Source organism: Erinaceus europaeus, chromosome X (genome assembly GCF_950295315.1).
Source record: "Erinaceus europaeus chromosome X, mEriEur2.1, whole genome shotgun sequence".
In the NCBI taxonomy this organism is placed as follows: domain Eukaryota; kingdom Metazoa; phylum Chordata; class Mammalia; order Eulipotyphla; family Erinaceidae; genus Erinaceus; species Erinaceus europaeus.
In genome coordinates, this window is record NC_080185.1 from 22,485,970 (window position 1) to 22,505,562 (window position 19,593).

The window sequence follows — 19,593 nt, forward strand, 5'->3', positions numbered from 1 at the left end:
GAGAGAGAGAAAGAGAGAGAGAGAGAGAGAGAGAGAGAGAGAGAGAGAGAGAGAGAGAGGGCATGCCAGAGGTGGGGTGGGGTGGAGGGAGAGAATCATCAAGCACGGAACCTTCATTCGTTCCAGCTGGGCTGGAACCTGGGTTACATGCATGGTGAGCTATTTTGCCTGTCCTGATTTTTATTCTTTTTATTTTAATAATTTATCTATTTTGTACTTCATTTATGTTGTTTGATGGGACAGAGAGAAATTTAGAGGGAAGAGGGTGATAGGTAAGGAGAAAGACAGAGAAACACCTGCAGACCTGTTTCACCACTTGTGAAGCTTTCCCCCTGTAAGTGGGGACCCGGGGTTTGAACCCAGGTCCTTGTGCACTGTAATATGTGCTTAACCAGGTGCACTAAAGCCTGCCCTACCCGATTTTTAAGCTTTATACAAGTCCCTACTTTATTTTTAAAGGATGGGAGCAATGAGGCCTATGCATACAAGATGCCACTGCTCCCAGGCCAATAGTTTTATTCATTTTATTCCTGATAGAGAAGAAGAAGCAGAGATAGAGAGGGAGAGACACCATATCATTGTTTCACCATCCTCAGAGCTTCTCCTGGTGTTGTAGTACTCCTATATGATGCCAGAGCTCACACTTAGGACCATGCACATGAAAAGACATACACTCTACTAGGTGAGCCATCTCCTGTCCTCCCAAGCTCTTGATTAAAAGGGGAAAAAAGCAGGTGAAACACCACTCTCATTTCCCACAAAACAAAACAAAAAACAAAAACAAAAACAAAAACAACAACCTCACAGAGAGCAAATTGATAGTTATCAGAAGCAGAAGTGGAAGGTGAAATGAATGAAGGTGATCAAATATTTGTGTGGCATGTCCTGACCTGAGGTCTAATATCTATCTGCAAGACCAGCAGAAGTCACTTAATTAGAGGTGGGCTCTGCTACTGCAAAGTGCCCTACATTTCAACCTCTAGTGGGAATCAGGGACTCTAGTTAAGGGCGGTTTGCTATAATAATGTGGAAGGTAGCCTGACTTAAGAACAAAGGTGAGATCCTGGAATTCAGGCCCAAAGGCTTTCCCACTACCCAGTAGTAATGAGGTCACCTCCACTGCTATGACATCCATAGCAATGATGTGAGGAGCAGTAATGAGGGATTTCTGCTTTCCCCAGCCAGTATCATCTTAATGAGAATTCAAAACTCCCATCCCCACAGAGAAGTTATGAGAATCCTCTCCCTTTGGGTGTCAACGAAGGTCAAGTGGAGAGCCTGGACTTGGCACTAACGAGGTAGTACCTCACAATCTCTTCCGGGGACTGAGAGGAAGCAACCTAGAACAGATGGCTTAAATATGATTCAGAGACTCTGAACATAGTACTGAAAATGCGTGGGTTTCAACAGGAAAGTCATTTATCATACCAATAATCAGCAAGGTCTAAAAACATATTAAAAGTGATAACCAAGGGATCTTAACATTGAAATAGAAAAGGTTAAAAATATCCAATAAAGATTTGTAAAGATGTTCACAAAGCAATTGTAGACACGTTTAAAACAAATAAAAATGCATATGTAATATAACGCTTAAGAGTGACTACTAATGGAGTAGGGCACCAAAGTAAAAACCCTGGGGTGAGGGTGAGGGTGGATATTCGGCTTCCTGGGGCAGTGTGTGTGTGTGTGGGGGGGTGCATGAGAAAGGACACAGTCTTTTAGTGGTGGGAATGGTGTTTATGTACACTCCCATTAATTTGTAGTCATATAAATCACTATTTAATTCATATGAGAGGGGAAAAATTGATTGTATGTCTCAAACTTTTTAAAGCACAGACTGAGTATTTTTAATACATAGGCTGAGTCTTTGATATGTTGACTCTCTCAAAAACCTAGACCAGGGAGGACAGAAGCAACCGGTGGCATAGCTATATACAAATAATGTCAAAGGACATAAATTATGGTGATGTTGGGTATTTACAGTAAATCCTAACAAAGGAATTTTCAAAGTTAACCCAATTACCAAATAATGTGATTATAACAATAACTATTTATTGTCTTCTTGAACTCTAAGACAGCAGGAACCTCACATTTTCACTATAGAGCCTATATTTCCCCCAGTCCTGGAACCTCTAGGGTGGGGCTCACTTTCCTGCATGCTTCTCTCAATTCATACCAAATAATATTGCATCTGCCGATCCCAGCCTAATCAATGCAACGAGTATCACCTCAGCATGCTTCACTTCAGACTGTGTCCAGAGACTTCAGGTGTGGAATGACAACCCTTCAGCTTCATTACTCGAATGAGACCTTTCCTTTCATAGTAATCTCTAATTATATTACAGGTGGTTCACTTCCTAACAAAGTTCCAAAACCTAGATATAGACCAGGTCCCGTGAGATACAGCATATGTTCACATGTATCTATAAACTAGGGCAAACTATATACCTGAAAGCAAAAGTACACAATAGTCCGCAGTGAGTCAGTATAAAGGTCCTAATGAAATAGTATCTAATTAGACCTAGATATCCTCCTCACCTACTTCCTATAACAGTTCTCTTACTCACTCCAAAGCTAACCTTAGCAAAGCAAGGACTGCAAAAGCTGAAAAAGGGCAAGAGACTGGCATACTTTAATGATGACTCTTTAGTCACTATCAGGCCAGCCCATCAGCTGGGGCCCTAGTCAGGGAGTCCTGAGATTCCCAAACAGACATAATAGGCCTAGACCTCAAATAAATCCTTCTCTCCATTGTTACTGTCATCTCTATCAGGAACAACAAAATAGACCCCTTTGTGGGCCCCCCATAGGACCTTTCCCTCAACTTGGATCAACAATGGTAGAGAATGTTCCATCCTCTGAAGGGAGGACGGACAACATACCGTATGCTACACCTGAGGAAGATGGGTCGATATTGGGGCAGCTTGGAATCTTCCTACTCATGACCACAGAATGTGAGCTTATATCTACAGGGTTGCAGAGGTCACATAGGCTCCTAAGCTGAATATGGGCCCCAGACCAAATCAAATCGATGGAGTTTACAGTCGACAATATTTATACCCCTTCCCCATACTAGGGAGCTACTTTCTTTCCTGATCCAGCTTTCTGTCCCTTTTCCAGCCATGACATCACCTCCTCAGACAAACTTGGATCCACCTGCATATCAGATTTCAGGCTCAGAGAAAAAAAAAAAAACAATTAGTATAGCTACAGGCCCTTTGAAATATAACTAAACTATGACTAGTAGCTATCTACAAAATAGAGGACCCCCAACACTTCATCTGCACTATTCCAGCCTTTAGGTCCATGATTGTTCAACAAATTGTTTAGCTTTGCATGTTAACTCTCTTTTCAGCCACCAGGTTCCAGATGCTACCATGATGCCGACTAGACTTCCCTGGACAGATGCCCCACCAATGTGTCCTGGAGCCTCACTTCCCCAGAGCCCCACCCTACTAGGGAAAGAGAGAGGCAGGCTGGGAGTATGGATCGACCAGTCAATGCCCATATTCAGCGGAGAAGCAATTACAGAAGCCAGACCTTCCACCTTCTGCATCCCACAATGACCTTGGGTCCATACTCCCAGAGGGATAAAGAATAGGAAAGCTATCAGGGAAGGGGATGGGATACAGAGATCTGGTGGTGGGAATTGTGTGGAGTTTTACCCTTCTTATCCTATGGTTTTGTTAATGTCTCCTTTTTTAATTAAAAAAAAGAGTGACCACTAAAACAATCCAATAAGACACACTCAAGACCACTATAGAGAAATGAAGACAGACTAATAAAATGTTCAGTTAACTCAGAATTCAGGAAAATGAAGGAACACAAATATCAGAAAAAAAGAGAAAAATGTAGAAGACAGATTTAAGCACTAGTATAACGATCACACTAAATGTGGAGTCTAAACACAACAGTTCAAATACCAAAACAGAGTGGATTACAAACCACAGACCCTAGGGAAAGAGAGAGAGAGGCTGCCAATGCCCATGTTCAGCAGGGAAGCAATTAGGGAAGTAAGACCTTCCACCTTCTGCACCCCACAACGGTCCTGGGTTCATATTCCCAGAGGGATAAAAAAAAGGAAAGCTTTCAAGGGAGGGGATTGGATATGGAGTTCTGGTGGTGGGAATTGTGTGGAATTGTACCCCTCTTATCCTATGGCCTTGTCAGTATTTCCATCTTATAAAGAAAAGGGAAAAAAGAAAAAAGAAAAGAAACTCACTCCAAACATCATTGTAGGCAGGTTTAAAGAGAACAGAAAAAAGGACATGATGCAAACATAAATCAAAGAAAAGCAGAGAAATAGCTATATATCAGATCAGGTAGACTTCAGAGCAAAGATAATTAACAGAGACTGAGAAGGTCACTACATAATGATGCACAACATAATAGTTAATCCACCAAGAATGCGGAGTAGCTCTAAATGTGCATAATCAAATAACAAAGCTGCAAAATATGTGAGGCAAAGCCTAATGGAACTGAGTGAATTAGGCAATCCTGCAATTAGAGTTGGAGACCTCAACAGACTCCTCTCAACAACAGGCAGGAGAATTTCAACAAAAGATAGAACTGAGCAATGGCATCATCATGGGTGAACCATCTGACAATCACAGACTACTCAACCCAACAACAGTGAAATATTTCTTATTTTGAAGCAGCAATGGAAAGCATGTCAAGGCAAACACTATCCTTTGCCATAACACAAATATCAGCACCTTTGAAAGAAGGAATGTCATATATAATGTGTTATCCGACCATAATGGAATCAACTGAGGCTGTAATAGCAGCAAGATTACAGGTAAACTGCAAAACACTTGGGAGTTAAATAAGAATACTCACAATAATCGATGGGTAAAAGAGGAAGTCTTAGGAGAAATAAAAAAGATATTGCAGTGACATTTAAAAAGTAAAAAATTTTATGGGGAGTGGGAGGGAAGATTGCATAATGGTTATAGAAAAAGACTTTCATGCCTGAGGCTCCAAAGTCACAGGTTCAATCCCCAGCACTCGTACTCACCAGCATCACTGTAGGCCAGAGCAGAAGTGTGTTCTGGTTGAAAAAAGAATCTCATGGGGAAAAGCTATATCAGTGCTGACAGAGAGGATAAGAAATATTGACATTAGATATGAAGGGGAGGTGTTCGGAGATAGTTTTACCCAGTAAAACATGTGCCTCACCACACATTAAGACTCTGGTTTGGGGGCCAGGTGGTGGAGCACCTGGTTAAGCACACACACTACAGTGCACAGGGACCCAGGTTCAAGCCCCTGGTTCCCACCTGCAGGGGGAAAGCTTCATGAGTGGTGAAGTAGGGCTACAGGCATCTCTCTGTCTTTTCCCCTATCTCCCCTTTCCCTCTCAATTTCTCTCTGTCTCTATCCAATAATAAATTTTTAAAAATTATGAAATATGGGCATAGTTGGGAGAGCACTCAGCAGGACTGCATATGCAAGACCCTGAGTTCATTTCCTGGCTCAGTATTAAAAAGAAATGGAGAGAAGGGAGTTGGGTGGTAGCACAATGGTTTAAGTGCACATGGCTCAAAGTGCAAGGATTAGAGTAAGGATCCCGTTTTGAAACCCTGGCTCCCCATCTGCAGGGGAGTTGCTTCACAGGTGTTGAAGCAGGTCTGCAGGCATCTATCTTTCTCTCCCCCTTCTGTCTTCCCTTGCTCTCTCCATTTCTTTCTGTCCTATCCAACAATGATGACATCAATAACAACAACAATAATAACTACAACAGTAAAAAACAACAAGGGCAACAAAAGGGAATAAGTAAATAAATAAATAAATAAATAAAAGAAATGGATAGAAGCTTCAACCCAATAATCTAATATCTCACTCCAAGGAAACAAATGAAGAGAAAATCAAAATAAACTCAAAGAGAAATGAAATAATGAAACTGAAAAAAAATATATATGAAACAAAGAACTTGGTTCAAACCTCTAGCATTATTCACATAGGAAGAAGAAAGACTTACCAATATAAATATTAAACAAGAGTATCCCTACTGGCTGGGTGATAGCACACCCTGTAGAGTGCCCAAGTTACCATGTGCAAGGACCTGGGTTCAATCCCCTCCCTTTACCTGCAGGGGGAAGCTTCATGAGTGGTGAAGCAGGTCTACAGGAGTCTTTCTTTTTCTCCCTTTGCTCCCTCCCCTGCTTTTTTCAGTTTCACTCTGTCCTATCAACTGAAATAGAAAAGGAAAAAGGGAAAAAATGGCCACAAGGAGTGGTGCATTTTTATCACTGGCATCGAGTTCCAGAGATAACCTTGGTGGCAATAAAAATATTTTTTATTAAATTAAAACAAACAAACAAACAACAACAACAACAGGAGCATACCTACTAAATTTATGCAGAACCACAGAAGACCACAAATATTCTAAACAATTGTGAAGGAAAAAAATTATCATGCTTCTTAAGTTCAAATCATACTACAGTGTAATGTTAATTAAGACACCATGGTATTGGAACAAAAAGGGACTCAGATTAATGAGACAGAACAGAGAACTCAGAAATATATATTCCTACACACACACACACACACACACACACACACACACACACACACACACACACAGAGTCATCTACTATATGACCAAGGGGGAAATGAAAACCTCTTCAATAAATGGTGTTGAGAAAACTGGACAGCTGTGGTCTGGGAGGTGGCGTAGTGATAAAGCTTTGGACTCTCAAGCATGAGATCCTGGGTTTGATCCCTGGCAGCACATGTGCCAGAGTGATGTCTGGTTCTTTTTCTCTCCTCCTAGCTTTCTCATAAATAAATAAATAAATAAATAAATAAATAAATAAAATCTTTGAAAAAGAAAACTGGACAGCCACATATAGGAAAATGAAACTAGACCATCACTTAACACTATACACTAAAATTAACTTGAAATAAGTTAAACACTTGGATATTAAATTTGTAACTATAAGAGACACAGAATAAAACATAGAAACACTTCAATTCCTCAACATCAAAGACATACTTGGAGATTTACCACCACTGGCAAAAACAAAACAACTAGAGAAAATAAACAAATGGGACTATATTAAATTAAGGAACTAATATACATCAAAAGAAACTCCCACAAGGATAAAAACACAACCTAGTTATGGGAAAGATATTTGCACTAGCACAATCTGACAAGGACTTAATATAGAAATTATGGGGCCAGGTGGTGGCACACCAGATTGAGCGCACATGTTGCAATGCTCAAGGACCCGGGTGCGAATCCCTGGTCCCCACCTGCATGGGGAAAGCTTTGCAAGTGGCGAAGCCATGCTGCAGGTGTCCCTCTGCCTCTTTCCCTCTCTGTCTCCCCCTTCCTCTCGACTTCTGGCTATCTCTATCCATTTAAAAAATCATATGGGCCCAGGCAGTGGCACACCTGGTTAAGTGCACACATCACAGTGTGCAAGGACCCAGGTTCAAGCCCCTGGTCCCCACCTGCAAAGGGAAAGCTTCACGAGTCGTGAAAGAGGGCTGCAGGTGTCTCTCTGTCTCTCTCCCTCTCTAGCTCCTCCTCCCCACTCAGTTTCTTTGTATCTATACAATATTAAATAAATAAATATTAAAAAAGAAATTGGGACGGGGTGGTAGTGTAACTAGTTGAGCACACATGTTACAATGTGCAAGGACCTGGGTTTGAGCCCCTGGTGCCCACCTGCAAGGGGAAAGCTTTGCGAGTGTTGAAGCAGTGCTGTAGGGGGCTCTCTCTTCCTCTCTATCTTACCCTACCCTCTATCTGGCTGTCTCTATCCAATAAATAAAGATAATAATAATAATAACAATAATAATAAAAGAAATCAGTTTTCAATGCTACCATGACACCAACCAGACTTCCCTGTTAGAGATGACCTCACCAATGAGTTCCAGTGCCCTGCCTCCCCAGAGCCCTACCCCAATAGGGAAAGATAGACACAGACTAGGGATATGGAATGACCTGTCAATTCCCATGTCCAGAGGAGAAGCAATTACAGAAGCCAGACCTCTAACCTTCTGCACCCCACAAAGATCTTTGGTCAATACTCCCAGAGGGATAAAGAATAGGGAACCTTCCAGTGGAGGGGATGGGTTATAGAACTCTGATGGTGGGGATTGTATGGAATTATACTTCTCTTATTCCACAATCTTATTAATCATTATTAAATCACTAATAAAAATTTAAAAAAAGTAAAAGAAATCTCACAACTCAACTAAACAAGCAACCCATAAAAAGTGGACAGAATATCTAATAGACACTTTCCAGAGAAGACAAACAGCTGATCAACAAACCTATCAAGAATATTCCACATCAATTATAAGATATGGAAATAACAGACACGAGATACCACCTCAGACCCTTCAGAATTGCCAATATCAAGAATGGATGTGTTGGGGAGGATGTGGAGAAAAAGGAACCCTGGTACACTGATGGTAAGAATGTAAACTAGTGCAGCCCCTATGGAAAACAGTCATAAAAATACTAAAAGGAATATGTGCACCCCCCCCCATGTTATAGAGGAACTGTACACAGTACTCAAAATAAGGAATCAACTTAAATGCTCAATGGCAGTTGAATGGATAAAGAAGTTAAGGAACATATATATATATATATTATATATAATTTTTTTCAATAGAAAACTACTCTGTGGGGCTGAGTAGTATTGCATGTAGTAAACACACACATCACACATTACCATGTGTAAGGACCCAAGTTCAAATCCCTGAACCCCACCTGCAGTGAGGAAACTTCACAAGTGGTGGTGCAGTGCTGCAGAGCTCTCTATCTCTCTATCTCACACCCTTTATCAAAGACAAAGAAAAAATTGGCAGCCAGAAATAGTGGAGCTGCTGTGAAGACACTGAGTTACAGCAATAACCCTAATGTGGGAAGGAGAAAAAGAAAACTACTCTGAAGTAACAAAATGACAAGATGGTGTCATTTAAGTTAAAACAGATGGAACTGGAGGTGATTACATTAAGTGTAACTAAGTTCATTCGTGTGAAATATTGATAAATAGAGCAAATGAAGTTGTAAAACAAACAAACAAACAAAAACAACACTAACCAAACAGTCTCTTAGTAAAAAAATTTGTTTCTACCAGTGAGAAGCCTAGGACTTCTGTCAGGGACAAGAACTTTGGTACTATTACACACACATACAAAAACTGGTGTGAACCAGTACCCCTAGAATCTCATAGTTTTGTAAAGCAATGCTAGATAATCAACAACATTTTTTGAAAATATAACAGTAGCAATCAACAGATCTATGAAGTATAGTGTTATGTTAACCTATGTAAAATCACAGTAGAGTCAGAACGAAAAATTTCTTGGTAAGATGTGGGACAAGCCATGATTATCTGCTCTCACTACTGCTGTTTGGATCAAAGACACACTGTATATAGAATTTCAGCCCCACTAAGTTAGAGTTTAGGTGTGTAGTAAGTCATATCACCTAGGTTTGTGCAATTACAGTCCACAATGTTAACATGGTAACAAAATCACCTAACCACACATTTCTCAGAACTTAACAGTGTGAAGAGATCCTAACTGTCCTGGAAGTCTCCTGCAGTGCAATAGTGTAAAGAACAAAAACAAAAGACATACACAACAGGAAGGAAAAAAGTTATAACGGTCTCAATTTGCAGATGACATATTGTCAAAATTCCCAAGAGAAAGCATAATAGTTATGCAAATAGTTTATCAGGCCTGAGGTCCCTAGGTCCCAGGTTCAATCCCCCTGCACCACCATAAGCTAGAGCTGAGCAGTGTTCTGATTAAAGAAAAGGAAAGGGGAAAGGAAGGGAAGGGGAGGGGGGAGAGAATCCCCAGGACTCTCTAGAAACTTGAAAACTCTGTAAAGAGTGAGTTCAGTAAGGTTGCAGGATATGATTATAAAAATAAATTGCATTCCTATAAACTAGCAGTGAATGTTCAGATAGCAACATTATAATCACTCTCTAAAATCAAATACTTGACTGTACATATAACAAGTCATGTATGGTAGCTATCTGCAGAAAACTGATGAAAGGCATCAAAGAGCTATGTATTTGGATGTCACGTGTCTCACAGAAATCTAGTATCAAGTGTCTAAGAAGAAATCTTAAAACTCAACAGTGGGACAGAGAGAGAGTTCACTGGGTAGGAACTTGCTTTGCCAAGTACATGGCCCACATTTGAGTCCTGGCACCACATGGGAGCTACCATGGTACTGGAAGAGGAAGCTATCTGTGGTGCCTCTCGCTCTCTATAGCTCCCTTTGTGTCTCTGGATGAAAAAAAGAGGTCTGGAGCAGTGAAATGAGTGAGGCTCTGGTTGGGGGGGGGAAACAACAACAACAGTAACAAAATTAAGCAACCTAATTTGAATATAGGCAAAGGGGCATTGAAGAGGATATGAAGACTACACATAAGCATATGTAGAGATGCTCAATATCATTAATCATTAGGGAAATGCAAATCAGCTCCTTAATAGCTGAATTACCATATACCTAACAGATTGACTTATTTATTTATTATTTTTAACGCTGACAGCACTACAAGCTGGTGAGGATACAGGGAAACTGGACTGCTCACACATTCATGGTGGGAATGTAAAATGATCTGGCTCTCCTGGAAAATACTTGGGCAGTTTCTTAAATAACAAAAAAAATGCAACCACCATTGAATTCAGCAATTGTATTTCGGGGCATTTATTTTAAAGAAGTGAAAGACATGTTCACACAAAAACCTGCACACAAATGTGTAAGGCAGCTTCATACACAGCAGCCTTGACACCCTTCAACAGGTGAGTGGATAGATAGGCACTACTCCTCATTGAAAAGGAACAATCCAGTGGGGCTGGGCAGTGGTGTACCTGGTTGAGTGCACACGTTACAATGCACAGGGACCCAGGTTCAAGTCCCTGGTCTTCACCTGTAGGGAGATAAGCTCCACAAGCAACAAAACATTGTTGCAGGTCTCTCTCTCTCTCTCTCTCTCTCCCTCTCTTTTTAAACATTTTTATTATCTTTATTTATTATTGGATAGAGAGAAAACGAGAGGGCAGGGGAAGATAGGGAGAAAGAGAGATACCTGCAGCCCTGCTTCACCAAAGGCAAAGCTTTCTCCCTGCAAGTAGGGATGGTGGCATTGTAACATGTACACTCAGCTAGGCGCACCACCACCCGGCTCCTCCCCCTCTCTCTCTGTCTCTCCTCTCCTCTCAATTTATCTGTCTTTATCCAAAATAAATAAATAGAAAAAAATTAAGGAACAATCCATTGATATACTTCAAAACCTGAAAGAATCATGGGGGAGGTTTATGTGTGGTGACAATTCCCCCCGCCTCCATAGGCTTTCTATGAAGTGGGCAATGTTGAGATGGGGCGACAGCCCCTGAAGTGGATTGCACTCTATCTGTGGGCAACCTGGAAACCAAAGTCAAGGAAGAGCTGCTTTCTGAGCTCCTTCACCAGGCTGCGCCAGTAATAAAAGTGAAAATTCCAAAAGATAAGGATGGTAAAATAAAGTAGTTTGCATCATTGTCAAGAAGCTCTTTTGACACAAAGATACTTTAAAATGTGGTCAATAGTTTATTACACCTGAAAATGGAGGTAGCCATGCATCTCAGGATGCCAATTTGTCATCCCCAATATCATGTTGAAAATTCAAGCCCTACCTCCACCTCTCCTAGCAGGTTTGAAAGACCTGTGGATAACAAGACTGAGTCAACACAGATAGTTCAGAGATCTTTCTCACGGCCAGAAATTTTTCAGAGACAAGCAGTGATGAATAATGTTTTGACACAGATGTCATATGGTGGGATATTCTCCACTTCTGGACCAATCAGGATTTTCTCCATCTACTCAATCACAGAATCACTCTTTAAACCGGTCCTCATGCTTCCACGGTCGCCAAAATACACCAACACTGCTGAAAGCCAGATTGAACTCATATATAAATATATATATATATTTATTTATTTATTTTCCATTTTGTTGCCCTTGTCTTTTTATTGTTGTTGTAGTTATTGTTGTTATTGATGTGTTGTTGTTAGGTAGGACAGAGAGAAATGGAGAGAGGAGGGGAAGACAGAGAGGGGGAGAGAAAGATAAGACACCTGCAGACCTGCTTCACCGCCTGTGAAGCGACTCCCCTGCAGGTGGGGAGACAGGGGACTGAACCGGGATTCTTAAGCCAGTCCTTGCACTTCGCGCCACAGTGCACTTAACCTGCTGTGCTACCGCCTGAATCCCCAGATCAAACTCTTATCCCTACACAGTCATTAAACATTATAGCCATGATCAGTATCACACTGAACACGGTTCTGACCATCATTATAGAGGAACTAGAGATGATATATATATATATATATTTAAATGAAGATAAGAATCATGATGGCTGGAGTCATGACTATGATAAGAGATGGGACAATAGGAGAAATGGAAAAATGGCACTCATCTCGACACTAACCTGTTGAAACGACATTTCTTTTACGGTCATCTAGACCCTTCTGACTAAGTTGGTCTGGAAGCATTTGCTGAAAACTATAAAGAGCAGCTTTACAAGTGGCCAATGTTTCTTTATACATTTTTTAAAAAAGTCTGTAAAGTACAGAAATGAGAAAATTGTAGTTCCAGTTTTACTACATTAATAACCTCTCACCTCAGGGCTTTATGAAGGGAAAAGTGCCACTGATCCTCATCATTTTAAACACTTTCAGAAGAGGCAAAGTATATGAATTGCTGCATTTAAAGCAAATATCTTAATCCTTTGCTAGCTTTTTGCAAGGAGTTTCTTGTTAGTCTGATTTTGGTGTGTGTATAATAAAAGGAAGTTCGATAGTCTGAAGTGAGGTAGCATTTTGCTAAAAGTGAGAGAACGCAGTTCTAATCATTTAACTAACATTTTATTTGATAAAGTTTATTGGTAAAATTTAGGGATAAATCGCAATTGTTAAACTTGGAGAATTTATTTTTGTTTTTTATTTTATTTTTTATTGTAATTATTGTTGTTCTTATTATTGATGTCATTGTTGTTGATAGGACAGAGAGAAATGGAGAGAGGAGGGGAAGACAGAGAGGGAGAAAGATAGACACCTGCAGACCTGTTTCACTTCTTGTAAAGCGACTCCCCTGCAGGTGGGGAGCCAGGGGCTGGAACGCGGATCCTTATGCCAGTGCTTGCGCCTTGCGCCACGTGCGCTTAACCCGCTGCACTACCGCCCAACTCCCAAAACTTGGAGAATTTAAGTATAAGTTCTATGACCATCTCTTTAGAGTTTTAACCTAACTAAAGAGACTAATTTAAATGTGCCACATGCTATTTCCTTCTAAAGTTTGCTATTTAAATCATGTTTAATATGGCCGAAGTCACTCAGGAAGCCAAATATCACTAAATACAGTGTTCATATAATTCCCTTTTTGAGGAAGAACAAAAAAAAATCATAGAACAGCTAAATATTTTACTGATAAACATACCATTTCTTTTCCTGAAAGGAGATTTATGAAGCCTTAAGTGCTGCCTCTCACTCAGACATTTTCAGAGTGTCTGGTTCTGTGTACTGGGACACATTTTACTATGGAGACTGTACAGGCTTTTTTTTTTTTTGAAGCTTTGAAAGAATACAAATCACATTTAAGAAAACTTTGCTTTCTCTTTCTGTTTCTTTCTTTTTTAAAATTTAATAATTTTTTTTTCCTCCAGGGTTATTGCTGGGGCTCGGTGCCTGCACCATGAATCCACTGCTCCTGGAGGCCTTCCCCCCCTTTTTTGCCCTTGTTGTTGTAGCCTTGTTATGGTTATTATTGTTGTTGTTGATGTCGTTCATTGTTGGATAGGACAGAGAGAAATTGAGAGAGGAGGGGAAGACAGGGAGGGGGAGAGAAAGACAGACACCTGCAGACCTGCCTCACTGCCTGTGAAGCGATTCCCATGCAGGTGTGGAGCCCGGGCCTCAAACCGGGATCCCTACGTACGCTTAACCCGTTGCACTAGCTCCCGACTCCCCCTTTCTTTCTTTTTTAAGAACCATGGGGTAAAAACAATCTCAAAAGTTTACCAGCTGAATGATTCCATTTATATAACATTCTTGCAGCGATAAAATTATAGAAATGGGTGGGAGCGCAGCGGGTTAAGCGCAGGTGGCGCAAAGTCCAAGGGCTGGTGTAAGGATCGAGGTTCGGCCCAGCTCCTCACCTGCAGGGGAGTCGCTTCACAAGCGGAGAAGCAGGTCTGCCGGTGTCTTTCTCTCCCCTTCTCTGTCTTCTCCATCTCTCTCCATTTCTTTCTGTCCTTTCCGACAATGAAGACATCAACAACAACAGCTACAACAATAAAACAATAAGGGCAACAAAAAGGAATAAATAAATAAATAAATATTAATTTTTTAAAAAATCATAGAAATGTGAAACAGTTCTATTGTTGCCAGTGGCTACGTAAGAGGCAGAGATGTAAGGATCGTAAGAGGCAGAAGATGTAAGGCAGAGGGCATAGCTGTTACAGGGCTACATAAATGGTGCTTGTAGTGAGTGATGAAAATGTTCTGGGAGACAGGGCTGGGAAGACAGTATAATGGTTATACAAAAAGACTTTCATGTCTGAGACTCTAAAGGTGCCATGTTTAATACTCAGCACCACCATAAGCCAAAGCTAAGCAGTGCTCTGGTGAAAAACAAAATTCTGGATCTGAACTGTATTAATATCATTGCCATAGTTATGATATTATACTATGACTGTGCAGACTATTCATTTGGGAAACCAAACAAAAAAATAATATTGGAATATCACCAAGCTACTGAATCTTCAGCTGGGATCTCTTGTATATGAGATTTCAGCACTCTTGGTCACTGTTTCATTCAGATAAGAGAAAAAGAGAGAAGGAAAGACACCACAGTGTCAGAACTCTTCCCATGAAGTGCCTGCAGTTGAACCTGGGCTGTGCCTATGTCAAGGCGTACATCTTACTCAGTGAGCTGTGTCTAATCCTAAATCAGTAATCTAACAAGCAAGGTAGCACAGAGAATAGAGTGTTAGGCTTGCAAGTGTGAGGTCTTAAGTTTCATTCCTGGCATTGTGTATGCCACAGTGAGATTCTCTCTTCCTCTCATGAGTATTTTTAAAAATATTTATTTATTTATTCCCTTTTTGTTGCCCTTGTTGTTTTATTGTTGTAATTATCATTGTTGTCTGTCTTCGTTGTTGGATAGGACAGAGAGAAATGGAGAAAGGAGGGGAAGACAGAGAGGAGAGAAAGAGTGACACCTGCAGACCTGCTTCACCGCCTGTGAAGTGACTGCCCTGCAGGTAGGGAGCTGAGGGCTCGAACCGGGATCCTTACACTAGTCCTTGCGCTTTGCACTACGTGTGCTTAACCCGCTGCGCTAACACCCGACTCCCATGAATAAATATTGTAAAACTACTTTAAAATCTTCTTGGGGCCAGGTGGTGACCCATAAGGTTGAGGGTACATGTTACCAAGTGCAGAGACCCAGGTCTAAGTCCTGAGTCCCCACCTGCGTGGGAGAAGCAGGTTGGTAGGTGTCTATCTTTCTCTCTCTCTCTCTATCTTCCCTTCCCCTCTCAATTTCTTTCTGTCCCCTCAAATAAAAAATAAATAACAAAAATTTTTAAAATGATGTCACTCATGGACAGAAGCTGAGAAATAAGGACTTAGGCTAGAGATAAGAATGTTTCACAAAAAAAAGAGAGGTTTACATGTAAACAACAGCTGAATTCACTACAAACCATTAATCCCCACCCAATAAAAAAAGACCTGTGTTAACAGAAACTATACAACTTACCATCTATCAATTTTTTTTTTTTTGGCCTCCAGGGTTATCGCTGGGGCTCCGTGTCTGCACCATGAATCCACTGCTCCTGGAAGCCACCTTTTCCATTTTTGTTGTTGATGTTATTGGATAGGACAGAGAAAAAATGAGAGAGGGGAAGAAGGGGAAAGATAGACACCTGCTGACCTACTTCACCACTTGCAAAGTGACCCCCCTGCAGGTGGGGAGCTGCGGGGGGGGGGGGGTTGAGCCGGGATCCTTGTGCCGGTCCTTGTACTTCATCCTATGTGCAGTTAACCCAGTGTGCTACCACCCATCCCCTTCTTTTTTTACCTATCAGTTTTGTTTGTTTGTTTTTTTGCTTCCAGGGTTATTGCTGGGGATCGGTGCCTGCAACATGAATCCACTGCTCCTGGAGGTCATTTTTTCCCATTTTGTTGCCCTTATTATTACCCTAGTTGTTGTTGTTACTTTTATTGTTGTCATTGCTATTGTTGTTGTTGGATCCTATCAGTTTTTAAGTGAACAGTTCAGCAGTGCTAACTGAATTCACCTACCTGTGCACCAGAACTTGAAAACATGCTTATCTTGTATCACTACAGCTTTATACCCACAAACCGACTCCTCATTGACCTCCTATTGGTCCCTGACAACCACAAGCCTATTTTCTATTTCTATAGAACTGACCAATTTTGGTACCTCACTTAAGTGGAATCATGAAGTATGTCTTTTGCAATGAATTACTTCACTTAGCATAATGTCCTCCAGCTTTATGCCCATTATAGCACATGATAGAGGTAATTTTTAAGACTGAATAATAATGTACATACCATATTTTCTTTTTAAAAATGTTTATTATCTCTATTTATTCGATAGAGACAGCCAGAAATTGAGAGGGAAGGGAATGATAGAGGAGAGAGACGGAGAGACACCTGCAGCTTTATTTTACCTCTCGAAAAGCATTCCCCCTGCAAGTGGGGACAGGGAGCTTGAACCCAGGTCCTTGGAAGATGTGTGCCCAACCTGGTGCTCCCCCCTGGACCCCCATATTTTCTTTCTTCCTTCACAGTTAAGTTATTTTTAAATTTTTTAAAATTTTATTTATTTATCTTTATTATTGGATAGAGATAGAGAACATGAGAGGGGATGGGGAGATAGAGAGATGGAGAGACACCTGCAGCCCTGCTTCACTATTTGTGAAGTTTTCTCCCTGCAGGTGGGGACCAGGGGCTTGAACCTCGCTCTTTATACACTGTTAGTCTGAGTGCTTAACCAGGTGCACCACCGCCTGGCCCCCTATTTTTAATGTTTTTAAGGAACCTCCATATTGGTTTTCTTTTTTTTTTTTTTTGTAGTGACACCATAATTCTACATTTCTATTAACAGTGGACAATGATTCCAATTTCTCCACATCTTGGGGTAACATGTGCTATTTTTTTTATAGCAGCTATACAATGGGTGTCAAGTGACATTTCATTGTAGCTGAGACTTGTGTTTCTATAATTTGTTTTATTTTTGTATTGGTAGGTTAATGTTTTAGAGTACAGTTGTTGGCACATGGGTACAATTTCTCATCTCACCAAGAGTGTCTTCAAAACACTCTCACCCCCATATTAGGTCCATCATCGGTTATCAGGACCTGAAAGGCCCCTTTATCTCCACCCTTCTCCCTGCTCTCCTTCTCCATAGTCCTTTGCTTTGGTGCAATACACCAAACCAGTCCAAACTTTACTTAATGTTTCCCCTTTCTGTTTTTGTTTCTTAAGTTCTGCCCATGAGTGAGATCATCCCATATTCATCCTTTTCTTTCTGGCTTGGAAAAAAAAATTGGCTGGTAAGATAGCATAATGGTTATGCAAACAACTCTTAAGCTTGAGGTTCCAAGGTCCCAGGATCAATACCCAGATTCCCAGAAGATCATAAGCCAAACTGAACTGTGCTCTGATGTTCATCTCTTTCACTAAAATAAAATAAGATTGCTTTAATATTTTGTGTTTGTGTTAGGAGAGAGAGAGAGAGAGAGAGAGAGAGAGAGAGAGAGAGACTGCCCAGCCCAAAATGTTGGTGTTGTCAGGATTTACACCCAAGACTTCACACTCACAAAACCATGCACTATACCTGCTTAACTACCTCCCCAGCCATGGCTAGGTTCTCTAATTCATAAAAGTTTTAAAAATTTATGTAATGTTTGCTATTTATTTACTTATATTTTGACTTTGTTGCCTGTGCTCTGGATGTCATCTCTTAAATATTTTTACAATTGCTTGTGAATTTACAATTATCTGAAAACAAAAGGTATACTCCAAATAGAATAAAATATTATTATTATCAGTCTAAGTGAAGATTTTCCCATCAAATCCTTCACTTCGTAGTTCTGAAAAATGCAGTCATATATATGTGTGTATATACATATACATATATGTATATAGAAAGAAAGTCTTATTTGTCCTAAGGACATAACCTACATTAAAAATATTTATTTATTTATTCCCTTTTGTTGCCCTTGTTGTTTTATTGTTGTAGTTATTATTGTTGTAGTCGTTGTTGGATAGGACAGAGAGAAATGGAGAGAGGAGGGGAAGACAGAGAGGGGGAGAGAAAGATAGACACCTGCAGACCTGCTTCACCGCCTCTGAAGCGCCTCCTCTGCAGGTGGGGAGCCGGGGGCTCGAACTGGGATCCTTATGCTGGTCCTTGTGCTTTGCGCCACGTGTGCTTAACCTGCCGCGCTACTGCCTGACTCCCCATAACCTACATTTTATATCAGAGCAGAGACTTTTTATTCATTTTTTATTTTTTATTTTTTAATTTGTTTTAGAGAAAAGACCTTTTAGAGGGTATTTTAGATAGAACTAATAAATAAAGTAGGTAGGTTATATAACTATGCTAATACACTTATAACAATTCTTTTTTTTTTGGCCTTTATTGGGGGATTAATGTTTTACATTTGACAGTGAATACAATAGTTTGTACATGCATAACATTTCTCAGTTTTCCACATAACAATACGACTCCCACTAGGTCCTCTGTCATTCTTTTCCAGGATCTGTATTTCCTCCCCCACAACTTTTTTTTTAACCAAGGGACTGCTCAGCTCTGGCTTATGGATGGTGCAGGGGCTTGAAGCCGGGAACTTTGAACCTCAGGCATGAAAGTTTTTTGACACAAACATTACGCTAACTCCCTGTTCCAATAATTAATTCTTAAGTTGTAGTATTTAAAATAATTGACTTTTCAGCACATTTAATATCTAAAACACTAAAAATTTTATGCTTGGGATTAGCTAGACAGTTTACCAGGGAGGGTGTATGCCGTGCCATGGGTTTGGTCCAAGTCCAAGTTCCAGTCACACAGAAGAGGTTCTACACACCAAGAGATTCTGGGCTGTTGTATCTCTCTCCCTCTCTATTGCTGTCTCTCTAACTGCAAAAAATGGGCAGAGATATTAAACTGCCATGCATGCACAAGGCCCCAGCTGAGCTAAAAAAAATCTTTTGCATTTCTAACAAGCATATTAAAACTTAGTAAGAGGTTTGTCTTTTTCACAGAAAACCAATTTTTTAAATCCCAACAAATAAAAATGTTCACAACTTTACACTTTTAGAAGAACACCACATGGTACTATATTACGCTAAACAGATGTGGCTCATTAAAGGAGGAAAAAAAAAAGCCCCACACACGTTTTCAGTGCTATCTGAGTAATAGCTTCTGGAGTTGTTCCTTTTAGGATTTTTCCATGGAAACCACAACATTTACAACAACTGATATTGCAGAACTCTCTCTTGCACCTATTTCCTTAACGGGCTCCACTGCCTAGAACAGATGTCTCA

At 40.5% G+C, this 19,593-nt stretch overlaps 1 protein-coding gene and 1 pseudogene across 1 annotated transcript in view; one reads left to right on the forward strand and one right to left on the reverse strand.

Moving 5' to 3' along the window:
• Positions 1-11,460: 11,460 nt before the first annotated feature.
• On the forward strand, positions 11,461-12,445 carry LOC103127100 (RNA-binding protein 7-like; annotated as a pseudogene).
• A 1,643-nt stretch (positions 12,446-14,088) lies between these two features.
• LOC103127103 (integrator complex subunit 6-like) overlaps positions 14,089-19,593 on the reverse strand; it is a 63,803-nt gene continuing 58,298 nt past the window's right edge. The window contains exons 10-11 of the mRNA XM_060183071.1: positions 15,776-15,862; positions 14,089-14,299 (exon numbers count right to left, since the gene is read on the reverse strand). Coding sequence (XP_060039054.1) covers positions 15,810-15,862 — 53 coding nt within the window. The 3' untranslated portion in view covers positions 14,089-14,299; positions 15,776-15,809. The remainder of the gene's footprint in view (positions 14,300-15,775; positions 15,863-19,593) is intronic.